A 13,175-nucleotide genomic window follows, 5' to 3' on the forward strand; every position below is an offset into this window, starting at 1 on the left:
TATATATATATATATATATATATTTAATGCGATCTTAAGATATGCAGATAATACCTTAATATTAGCCTGCTCAGAAAAGGAGCTCGTCCAAATAACAAAAAAGTTAACGAAGTTAAAGAGATTTGACTATCTCGGATTCTTCAGTACAAATAAAGGAGGCTGTGACAAAAAAATCAAGCAGACTGATAATAAAATGCAACACATCTAAAAAATTAACTTGTATGTGGAGAAACTCGTAAATTCCAATACAGTAAACTAGTGATGGTAAACGTGGTGATTTTTAAATCACGCCGTGATCAGTAACCTTGATTTTTTAATAACGGTGATTTTAAAGGGTGACCGTTTTACCGTTCTTTTATATACATTAACAGGTAGTTACAGTAATCTTAAACTTAACAATACGATCGCGATTTTAACAAACGCAAATTTACACTACTAACAATAAAGTAATCTATTTAAATTACTATTAAACTTAATTGACAACGCGATATTTTAAAAGGAAACTAAAAATTAACTCCTTACTTTAAGAGTTTCACTTAAATTTTTTTAAAAACTTTGTAGAGTGTTTTTATGATAAAAAAAATATTCAATACGTTCAATGACGCTATTTTAAAATAATCATTTAAATGTAGTAGTAATAGGTAATAACATACAATATCTCGTATATCATTGTTCCCAAAATTTACTTCAATTAAATCTCATGTTAGTCACCGTTTCTCGAATCACGTTCATCGCAAAAATATTTTTTTTGTTCTTGGCTTGGACAATTGGTCATTTAGCCAGTCACAATCAGCATGAGCTTTATTATCGAATTTAAATATGCATATAAATATTTAAAGAATTAGTGAAACATGATTAATATAATAATAATAATATAATTATTCCGTGCTTAGCTAATGTACATACTATGTTAATAAATACTATATTATACGATTATACCTTTATTATAATTCAGTTTTTGACAGACGTGAAATACATAGTATATACATCTTACAAATAAAAATATCTACCTAGGTACTATGTAAATAAATACAACTATGGTAATATATTTTTTTAATCACTACGTTAGGATATAAACCCAATTCAACACCTCGGAGATTTAAATCCTCTTAGTGATTGTTTTACTATATTTTTATTTTTTTTTCCTATTTTTTTCTTTTTTTTTTATTTTTTTTAATATATTTTTTATAATCTTTTTTTTATTTATTTTTTTAATTTATTTTTTTTAATCTATTTTTTGAAGTGTTTTTTTTATATTCCTTTTTTAATTCTTTTTTTTTAATTTTTTTCTAAACATAGGTTACAAATCTAATTACAGGCATATTTTACTATCAGACAAAAAGTTTATCAAGCAGTCAAACATTTTCTTTTCATTAAGTGATAGTAGAAGAAGAATATTAACAGGAAGTAGGATGTTCTTGTCCATCATTCTTTTAATTAGGTTGTTGGTGGGTTGTTTATACTTTTGACATTCAAAAAATATGTGGTTTAAGTCACTTTTAATCTGACATTCTTGACAAATATCGGAATCTAATATATTTATTTTAAGTAAATGGGCAGGATAACATGCATGACCAAATCTAAGTCTACTGATGGTAGGTATATATTTGCGAGGGAGGATGAAATTCTTAAACCAAGGTTTTTTTTGGAATATTTGGTTGTATCAAACTATATTGTGTTGTTGAAATACTACAGTACTTTTTCCAGTGTGCTTTCCAGTTGTTCATTTGTTCAGTTCTCGAAAAAGCAAAAGCATCTATAATGCAAGGATGATAGTTGGTTAGTGTTCCATGAATGATGAAATTTTTAGCTAACTGGTCTACATGTTCATTATATGTAAGTCCTAAATGTGCTTTGATCCACATCAATTGTATTTTTTGGGTGTATTTATTAATTTCAAATAAGCATTTCTTAATTAAAAAAATGTATGAATTAGAAATACTACATGGTAGTTGCGGTTTTTGAATAGCTGTAAGTACAGATAATGAATCAGATAAAACTACTGCTGAACTATATGACGCAAATTTAAAATAAATTAAAGCTTTATATCGCAAAAATCATAATATTGATTATATAAAAAACGTTTTGTGAGATGGTGATTATGAAATTGATATGTGACATATGGGTTACTGATAACGGTTATTGTAGTTAGCACGGAATTGTGACACTGTGTTACTAGTAACCAGCTTAAATGATCTACAAGCCTTACTAGACCGAGTGAGAACTGTGAGCGGAACATACGGACTGGACCATAATATTAAGAAAACCAAATTCATGGTTGTCAGCCGTGCAAATTTAGATCCCAGGGCGTTAATGGCCGGTAGCGAAGAGATCCACTTACCTCGGAACTACCCTTAACTCATAATGAGACAACGTTCAAGAGATTAGATCCAGAATTGAAATGTCACGGTCTACATTTATTCAGTTGAGATCCTTGCTGTGCTGCAGTGATCTCAGTTTGGGAATCAAGATGCGGATAGTGAGGTACTACATTCTTCCAGTGTTACTATATGGAGTTGAAGCCTGGACACTGACGCAAGCCACAGAAAAGCGGATTGAAGCCTTCGAAATGTGGATCTACAGGAGGTTACTAAAAATATCATATGTGGACCATGTCACCAACGTTGAGGTCCTACCGTACATGAGGAAAGAAAAAGAAGTACTTAATTTAGTGCAACAACGTAAGCTTGAGTACTTCTGGTACGTCATGCTGAACGAAGAAAAATATCGAATTCTTCAACTCGTTATGCAGGGTAAAGTATTTGACAGGAGAGGACCGGAACGCCGTCTTATCTCGTGGTTAAAAAACCGTCGTTTGGGATGACCTCCGCGGAGTTGTTTCGCAGAGCAGTTAGCAAAACCATGATTGCCTTGATGATCACCAACATTTGGACCGGATAAGGCACTAAAGAAGAAGAAGAAGAAGAAGAAGAACGGAACTGTTGGTTACTGGTGATTTTTAAATCACCTTGATTAAATCACCGGTAGTAAAATCACGTTCTATTACTAAAATAAAGTAAAACAATTAAACACATTTATCTTTTCTATTGTTATATCTGAGACATGGACGTTAAAACTCGTCAAGCTAATAAAAATATATGCTTTCTAGATGTGTAGGACAAACAGATGTTGAGAATATCAACAAAATAACTAAAGATCAACAGGGAGTAACAATAAAAATAAATGAGTCCTACATTATATATACGTATACTTTGGATACACGGCAAAAATAACAAAATGATTAGAAAAACTAATTATTGAGACAAAATTAATGACAAAGAAGAACATCATGTATTATCCTTTTAATACATGAATCCTCGCAAGCATTCTGAGAAAAAAACAAAGAACAAAAGAAGGATAGACATCCATGATTCCCACAGTTCTTACAGAAATCAAAAGCAAAAAGGAAGGTTTGACATAAATTGCTAGGTGTCAATTCTTATTACACACAAGGTATCTCTACTACCCTCTGGGTATCCATACTATTCGAAAAAGTCCTTAACTATTGATACCAATAATAATACTATTGTGAATAATATCTTATTATAAGAAAATATGATTGATATTCTTCTTCTTCTTCTTTTTATGTAGACATGACTCTGTATGTTTTTCAATGTGACTCCAGTAAGTTGTCGTTCCATCGTCTTCATGGTCTTTCATGATCGTTCCATTCTACTTTTATATTTCTTAGTTCTTATCATTTTTTTAAGTGTTCTCACCTCTGCTGTTTCCTTTTTGTTCTGTCTGTGTCAGGTCGTGGTTCTGCAGCGTGCGTCATTTTATTGATTCCGATACTTGTTTTGTAAATTCTGCCTTTCATTTATTTCACGATGGTGTCGATGATGTCATGTCCCATTTTATGTTTTTCAGCTCTTACTCCAGTTCTATCATCTTTTGGTCTGATATAAGAGTTCTAACATTGTATGAAGTAATATGCATTTGTCGCTCTTTGTAGTAGCCTGATTTTTTCCGGGGATTCTTATCACCCTCTGCTACCTGTTCCAACCGCTACCTTGGTTGGGGATGTTGCCGGAGCCTGAGGGCCGTTCAATAGTTTCGTTTTTTCATGGAAAATAACTTTTGGGGTTTTAAGCCATCAAAAGCTTAGCTAGTGCATGTTGGCGAGTTGGTTTGGAAGTAGGGGGAGGAAAGGGTGGAGATGTGAATGCTTTGGGTTTGGACATGGTTTCCATGGGGATGGGAGGTTGGGGAAATCCATGAGCTGGCGTGGGAAGGTGTGCTATTCCTGAATGCCGAATAGACCATCGCTACACTAACATAATCAAATATAACTACCAAGATGCCACAGTTGGCGTAAGACTATCTGAACAAGGAACAAATAAATTCTGTATACAGCGAGTACGGCAAGGAGACACAGTCTCTCTAAAGCTATTTACGACACTTTTAGAACATACTTGTAAGAAGGCACATCTGAACGAGCATGGTATCAACATAAATGGAAAGAAGCTCAGTCAATTGAGATTTGCAGATGATATCGTCCTTATTGCCAATCGTATGAATGATGCCATAATAATGTTTGAAAAATTATATCACGCTTCCTTGGATGTCGGACTAAAGATTAATATGAACAAGACGCAAATAATGACAAATCTGGTGCTAAATCGAAATATTGCTGTTGATAGAAGGGATATTGTGCAGACTACATCGTATAAGTACCTAGGACATGAAATTCGGTTGGGCAGAGATAACCAGACATGTGAGCTCCCACCTCGCATAGGATTATCCTAAACAGCGTTTGGTAAATTAAACTATGTGTTTAAATCAGATTTACCCATATGCCTTAAAAGGAAAATCTTTGACCAATGTGTGTTACCTGTACCTATAGAGCGGAACTATTAATACTCACAAAAAAGGTAGGAGACCGAATCATTAAAATGAAATTAGTCAGGATACGCCGCCAGATTATCAGACAACCGATGGACAAAACGTATTTTAAAGTTGAGACCAAGGGAAGAAGCAATACGGAGCAGAGGACGTCCACAAACTAGATGGACTGACGACCTGAAGTGCGTTAGCAATAATTGGATGCAAGTGGTACATGACAGAGGCAGATGGTAAGAGCTGAGGGAGAGCTATGTCCAGCAGTGGACGCATAAAGGTTGATGATGATGATGATGATAATGACTTGATCTTCCACTTTACATCCAACCAACTCCAATTTACATCTTAGTAAATTTGCTGTTGTAACCATGCATTTTGTCTTTTTTTGGGAAAATTAACATGTTAAATTTTCTGGTGGTTATATTAAATTGGTGCAGCATGCGTTGTAAATAAACTTTACTTTGAGAGAGTAGTATTGCGTTGTCTGCATAACAGACTATTTGTTGTTGTTTTCCCATTTGGTATCCTTTTTTAGTTCTTTTTTCATTATTACATTCATATTAAAGTTGGAATACAACAAACCAGCATATACAGTGTGGATATTAAGTCTTACCCCCCTTAGTGAACTTCGTTATTTAAGACAAAGATGAAAAACGCCCGGACCCGTCAATTTTTATTTTAATAGAGGTATTTTATAACATAAAAAAAATTTTTACCCCTTTCATCTCCTTCACTTGACAGCTACCCCCTCAGATTTTTTAAATGGCAATGGAGGTCGTGCGATAGTTCGTTGGAAAGGGTTTGAAAAGAAGAATTCTAAAATGTATAAGTTTGAAATTTTGTATGGCATAATGGTTTTATTTAAAATAAAATATACAAAAAATAATGTATTAAATTACATCTTTAAAATTAAAGGAACTGGCAAATTACCCTAAAGAAAACTTAAATTACTGCAGGAGATGCTCGAAATGTTCTCCATTTACTTCGTGGCAGAAGTAGATTCTTTGTTTCGTTGCCTCCCTAACCCTTCATATCAATCCTATCACATTCTTTGATTATTCTTTGACGGAGTTCATCAACTGTCGTCAACTCGCCCCCATACAGTTTGGATTTAAGGTAACCCCACAGGTAAAAATCTAGAGGAGTAAGATCTGGTGATCTTGGTGGCCATTCAATGAATTTACGACGTCCAATCCATCTTCTCGGATACAAATTTTTTAAAAAATTTCGAACGCCAGCATCGTAATGAGGCGGAGCTCCATCTTGCTGGAAAATAATATCTTGGGTGAATTCGCCTGGATTGTTTCTAAGCACATCATGAATTGCAGGAATTATTTGTGTTTCCAATAGATTAAGATAGCTTTCCCCCGTTAAATTGCCTTCAATAAAAAAAGGGCCTATAATGTGATCCCCTAGTACACCTGCCCAAACATTTAATTTAGTGGGAAATTGAGTATGACACTCTCGAAACAATCGAGGGTTTTCGTCAGACCAATATTTTACATTTTGTCGATGTACATGACCATTTAAATAGAATCGGAAATACAAATGTCTTAAATAACTTGGATCTTGTGAAATATTATTATCCATAGTTTCACAATATTGCAGTCGTCGATCTGGATCATCCTCTGTCAATTCGTGTACCATTTTCATCTTATAGGGATGAAATTTTTGCTTTTTTAAAATGTTTAAGACAATCCTGTGACTTAATTCGCATTCGCGAGCAACATTTCTAGTTGATCTGGATGGATTTACTACAAATTGAGACAAAATATCTACTTGCTTTTCCTCAGAAATCTTTTTTCTACCATCCCGTTTCTTGTTTTCGACAGAATCAGTTTCACAAAATTTGGTGTCTATAGTAATGTCGATCAATTGGACGATTCGGAAAACGTTCATTAAATATTCTCACAGCTTCATGGTAGTTACGGCCTGCTTCGCTAAATATTAAAATTGCTTCACATTTGTCTACTAATCTACGAGGTGGTGCCATTTTGATTGTTTTGAATTTTTAATACTAAAAATTTACAGTTTACCACTAAAGCTCACCAAATCTCAAGTTCTTGTCAAGATTCTTTACAATCAACAGTGCTAATTGCTTGGTTTTTGTGACAGTTGTCAAAACCTATACACGCCAACTAGATTATTTAAAAAATTGTTCTAACCATGATATGTTTTAACGACACAAAAGTATTTATTCTGCAAAAAAATAATTCGGTATAAACGTTCAAGAATAAAAATTAAATAAATTTTGTTATACCGAATGTCCGGAATATAACGAACGAATACTTGGGAATAAAACTGTCAAGCTACGGAAAAGTGAAAGAAGAAGTACAAGAACAAGTGAACATGGCAAACAGAGCAGCAGGATGTCTCAACAACACAATCTGGAGAAACAAATACCTCACAACGGAAACGAAAACCAGGATATATAAATCAACAATAAGACCGATAATGACGTACACAACGGAAACAAGAGCAGATACGGCGAAAACACAAAGACTACTGGAAACAACAGAAATAAAAGTCTTACGAAAAATAACAAACCAAACTCTAAGAGACAGAGTAAGAAGTGAGGAAATACGAGCGAGATGTGGTATACAGGAAATAAACGCGTGGACCAAAAGAAGAAAAGTGGAATGGAATCAACACATCGAAATAATGACAGAAAATAGAATATTACGAATAGCAAGAGATAAATCGCCAAATGGAAGAAGATCATTTGGACGAACGAGGAAAAGATGGACAGATAACGTCAATTGAGGCTAAAAACCGAAATAAAACAGGCATTAAGCCTATTTATAAAGTAGGAAGAAGAAGAATATTAAAGTTAAAGAGTAGAAGACTCAGGGAATATTCCTGTCTTATCCCATTGCCAGCTTTAATGGGGTCAGTTAGTTCTTCTTCTAGTTTTACTTTTATTGTGTTGTTTTGGTAGATATTTTCGATCGTTTTGATTATTCCTAGAGGTATCTCTCATGCGTACAATAAGTGAATAACGTCCTTTAATTTGACCTGGTCAAATACCTTCTTAAGGTCTACAAAACATAGATATGCCAGTTTGTTGTATTCTAATGATTTCTCTTGCACTTGCCTCATTATAAAAATATCGTTGGTGCGTGATCTTCCCGACCTAAAACCTTGTTGTTCTTTTGTTGGTGTTATAATTTTATCCAGTTTATTTGTTATCACTTTGGTTGTTAATTTTAGTGTTGTTACCGATATTTAAGGACATAATTATATAATATCGAAATATGTAACACTTATTAGCCTCAATTTATGATTTCATATTAACAAATGTTATATGTACTTACAACAAAACCGTTTGATTTATTTAAGCATTTACAATGATTATTTTGTTTTTTCTAATAAAGTGTTCAATAATGAAACAACAAAGTTAGAAACTATTCGAAAGTGAAGTAGATGCCGTCTGCCAAGCCGGTTCTTCCAGTCTCCACCAGAGAAGTTATCGGCAAATGTCGGACGCCAAAAGTTAACTGGAAAGGCGACTTGTCGACGGCCAAATGTTAAATCACATTCCAAGTTATGCGATTACGTCCCTAATAAAAGTTTTGGTGTTCGGAACTGGTTCGAGTAAAGAAAATTATGCCGGTCACATCTGCTACATCCATAATCGATATTTGCCGGCATTTTACCGTGCGAAGGGATGAATTTTTCAATAGCCCGCACAAATTTTTCTACTGCTTCACCGATCCTTTTCCTATTTTTGCGCCTTATTGGCCGTCAGAAGAGGATTTCAATTATTCGGATTGAATATAAAATCGCAGCGGCTATTTGTTATTGTCATTTTTTATACATACTGCTCCAATATTTTATATGGACGTATACGCGTTAGAATATATAAAAAAGTGCTTTCCAGTAATTTATGAGGTAGGCACAGACTAAAAAATTATATATGGTATTTGTTTATCGTGTTACAATTTTTTTAAAATTTATGTTTTATTGCTGTACAGTGGAAGTATATTAGTAACTGTGTACAAAAAAAGGATATATAAAAAATGAGAGAAAAAAAGAGAAAAGATTTTTATCTTACACAAACATGATTAAACTAAAAAATGACAGTGATGAGTGTCTTACCACCCGGCTTTTTAACGTAAGAGATAGAAAACACAGTTACCTTGTGAAATAAAAAGAGATGAAACTCGTAGAGGTGGGAAATAATCGGTAGAGACCTATAATTTACATTACATTACATTACCACTATCGATAGTCTCACACCTTTAGACGTTAGCTTCGAGCTAAATCACCTCGGTCATAATTATTATGTGTAACGTCGTATGTGTGACCTATTTCCATTTTTTAATTTCGCATAAAGTAAAAATTGATTGACCACAATAAAGCAAAAGTGTGAATAAAATAATTTAATTAATAGTGATTATTTAATCTAAAGTTTTAAATTATTAGCCAAGAATAATTTCTACTATGATTTGAGGAGTTTCATACACTCTTGTCACAGAATAATTATCAATCCTTCGTGGATTAGTGGTAAGAATTCGACACTGCGACACAGACGTCGCAGACGATTAGAGTTCAAAACCCACATGTGGTTTTCTTTTTTTTTTAATAATTTGAAATTATGCGCTGATCGTTTTGCTTTGAATCACTAAACATTTATGTCAGTCGTTACTAGTATTAAAAGTGTTGTTAAACATAAATATCTTATTGAAAAAACAGTATCGTCGTACTTTCGAAAATAAAGTAAAAATTTTTCAAAATTAAAAGAACGTTTAAAGAATGTTTAAATCAGTAAAAATTCTACAAAAATAAACTGTACAGAGGACAGAGAACTGTAAATCTACCTGCACAGAGAAATTTGTATTAACACTGAGAATTTGTTGATGGGTTTGACATTAAACAGTCTTCACCGGATTATTTTGCATTCACAACTGAGGACTGTAAAACTGGAATTGAATTTGAATTATTTTGTATTTCTATTTTATAACATTGGAATAAGAATAAATTGTAAATAATGAGTTTTTCGAAAACTTGTTACGTAATATGTATCATATTTCCTATTATTTTTTGATTGAGTAAAACAAAAATTTTATCCTTGATGTGAATTGAACCCCAATCTTCTTGTCAATAGACCACGTCTCTAACTATTACACCAATTCCACATACAATAATTGTTTTCGGACAGAACATACATACCTTTAGTTTAGTCAAATATTTCAGTTGAGTTATTTTTATTATTAAATAAACTTAAAGATTTATAATTTAAAATCGCTACTAATTAATGTTTTTTACTATAATATATCTTAATTTATTCAATCATTTATTCTAACATCAAAAATTATTAAAATAAAATATTTTCGAGGTCATCCGTATAATTATGACTGAAGTCAAATAGCCACGTCTAATAACTAGCTTTATCTCGTACTATCTCACAACTTAATCTGTCTTCTATCCTTTCCGCTATTTAGCCGGGTGGTAAGACACTCATCTCTATATAGTCAACTTTCTTATGATGAATGGAGTGAGAAAAAGTGGTCTTAATTAAAAAAGAATTTGGCTTGGACACCATTCAAATCTTGAACCCTATAATAAAGTAAAAATGAGATTTGGATCGATAGAAAGACGAAAATAAAAGTTTGGACGGTAAAGGTAGAAAAAAAAATTAATAAAACGGACATACTGAGAAATACATGCATTTAAATTTACCAGCTAAATTGGGTAATTCAACTAACAAAGGCGGTGACACAACTCCCAAATTACAGCTTCTTCTGCAATAGGATTGCCACCGCTGGCCTATTTATAAGAGAAATTCCAATAACAAAGTATCGGGTAAAGTATATTCCAATAACTAACAAAGGTCAATTTTTTGATGATCTGATTTTTGACGGAAAGGATATTTCATAATGGTGTAACGCTTCTTTGATGAATTTTCGATATTTGCAGACAATTCGTTTCTCTAATTAATGAGTTTATTATTTGACGGTTGTTTTCGTACAGAGCAAAAACGATTATAACACAACAAATATTTTACGTATAATTTTGGTAGAACTTCTAAAGCATACAAAAGGATATTATTTCGGTATGAGTATGCTTGAATATGGGTTTTATTATCGGCTTTACTGTAAGTCAAATTGAATGCGTCGTAAGCTATTTTAGAATATATTTATAATAATTAAAGTGTTTATATAGAATGATTTAATATTTACTTATTAGAATAATGAAATTTAGACAAATATATTAACCATCAATTCGGCACGTTACCAAGCAGCTGGCAAAATAAAACAGGAATAATGAAGCCAAAGCTCAAATGGTATGGATTGATCCTGAGACAACGTCCTATAGAGTTTCTCCAGAGGTTCTGTGGTTGGCGGTTACTAAGAAAGAAGGTCCCAAGGAGTATGTATCCAAGAATATTATAAGAGATATGTATAAAGAAGTATCAAAACGTCCTTAGTAACTTTGTTATATACTTTTTTTGATCAGTTTTCGAATTTTATATTTTAAATTCCATCATCCTTTGCTATGATGCAAGTAGACCTGCTGAGCTCTCTAGTTTAAAACAAGCCCTCATTCAAAACAGTTATCACGGAAATCACATGAAAAGAAACATCCACAGTTATCAATCTGCCCCTCAATCTCAATCAAAAGGCTCAGAACCTTATCAACAAAATTCTTAAATCAAGAGGAATCTTCTTCTTCTTCTTTAAGTGCCATCTCCGCGACGAAGGTTGGTAATCATCATGGCTATTCTGACCTTCGAGGCAGCTGCTCTGAACAATTGCCTTGAGCTGCAACCAAACTACTCTCTCAGGTTCTTCAACCAGGAAACGCGTCTTCTTCCTACGCTCCTCCTACCCTCTACTTTTCCTTGAATTATGAGTCTCAAGATGTTGTATCTTTCGCCTCTCATTACATGTCCGAGATACTGCAATTTCCTTTTTTTTATTGTATTTTCCATTTCCCTCTCTCTGCCTATTCTCCTTAACACTTCTGTATTCGTGATTCTATCTACCCATGGAATCCTTAACAATCTTCTAAATTTCCACATTTCAAACGCGTTAAGTCGATTTATTGTATTCCGGTTTAATGTCCATGATTCAGGTCCATAGTAGAGTACACTGTGTACATAGCATTTAACTAGCCTTATTCTGAGGGCCAATGTCAGATCTTTGCTGCATAAAATCTTTTTCATTTTCACGAAGTTGGCACGTGCTTTTTCAATTCTGACTCTTATTTCTGCAGTATAATCGTTATTTTCCGTGATTATCGTTCCCAAGTAAGTATATCTTTTTACTCTCTCAATCTGCTGGCTGCCTACCGTTAATATTTCGTTTGTATTGTTGTTCTTGCTGATTTTCATGAATTTGGTTTTTTTGATGTTAAGAGAGAGTCCGTATTCTCCACTATATCTTAATAATTTGTTCATTATTCTTTCTAAGTCTTCCAAGTTGTCGGCTATTATGACTGTATCGTCGGCATACCTAATGTTGTTAATTAAACTTCCGTTCACTTTTATGCCGACTGTCTCGTTTACCAAAGCTTCTTGTATGATTTCTTCAGAATAAGCATTAAACAATAACGGCGAGAGTATGCAACCTTGCCTGACCCCTCTCCTTATCTCCACTTCTTCTGACACTTCTCTTCCAATTTTCACATTTGATCGTTGGCTGTAGTATAAATTTGATATCAATGTTACATCCCTCACATCCAGATTCTTGTTTTTGAGTACTTCTATTAGTCGGTAATGTTTTACCTTATCGAATGCCTTGTTGTAGTCTATAAAGCATACATAAAGATCTCGATTAATATCCAAACATCTTTGGGTCAGCACATTAAAAGAAAATAGTGCCTCTCTTGTGCCCATTCCATTCCGAAATCCAAATTGGGAATCACTAATATCCATCTCCAGCTTAGCATGTATTCTTTTATGGATAATTTTTAGCAGGGTTTTTAAGGTATATGACATTAGACTGATCGTTCGATAATTACTACATTCTTTGGCATTTACTTTCTTTGGTAGACAAATAAATGTTGATGTCAGCATTTCACGTGGAATGATTCCTGTGGTATAGATTGTGTTCAGTAGTTGGACTAAAAGATCTATGTTTTTTTCATTGACCAGTTTTAGCAATTCACTTGGTATTTTATCTGGACCAGCAGCTTTATTATTTTTCATGGACTTAACTGCATGCATAACTTCTGACTTTGTTATTTCAGGTCCCTCGTCTTTACTCTGATTATCTTCATATATATTTTCCTGTCTCTGGTCATGGAATAATTCCTCTATATATTCTTTCCATCTTCCTAATTTTTGTTCTGTCTCCACTAAAATGTTTCCTTGTTTGTCCAATAGTATG

The 13,175-nt window shown here is 33.3% G+C and overlaps 1 protein-coding gene across 1 annotated transcript; it reads right to left on the reverse strand.

Annotated features, from left to right (window-relative positions):
* Positions 1 to 5,862: 5,862 nt before the first annotated feature.
* LOC140438646 (histone-lysine N-methyltransferase SETMAR-like) lies at positions 5,863 to 6,741 on the reverse strand. The gene has a single exon (XM_072528301.1). It carries the CDS (start codon positions 6,739 to 6,741, stop codon positions 5,863 to 5,865), a length of 879 nt encoding a protein of 292 aa, XP_072384402.1.
* Between the last annotated feature and the right edge of the window lie 6,434 nt (positions 6,742 to 13,175).

The sequence above is a fragment of the Diabrotica undecimpunctata genome, chromosome 4, assembly GCF_040954645.1.
Source record: "Diabrotica undecimpunctata isolate CICGRU chromosome 4, icDiaUnde3, whole genome shotgun sequence".
NCBI classification, from domain to species: domain Eukaryota; kingdom Metazoa; phylum Arthropoda; class Insecta; order Coleoptera; family Chrysomelidae; genus Diabrotica; species Diabrotica undecimpunctata.

What these genes read in the sequence shown, in the direction of transcription:
- LOC140438646 (XM_072528301.1), bottom strand. Translation starts at nt 6,741, where the DNA reads ATGAACGTTTTCCGAATCGTCCAATTGATCGACATTACTATAGACACC.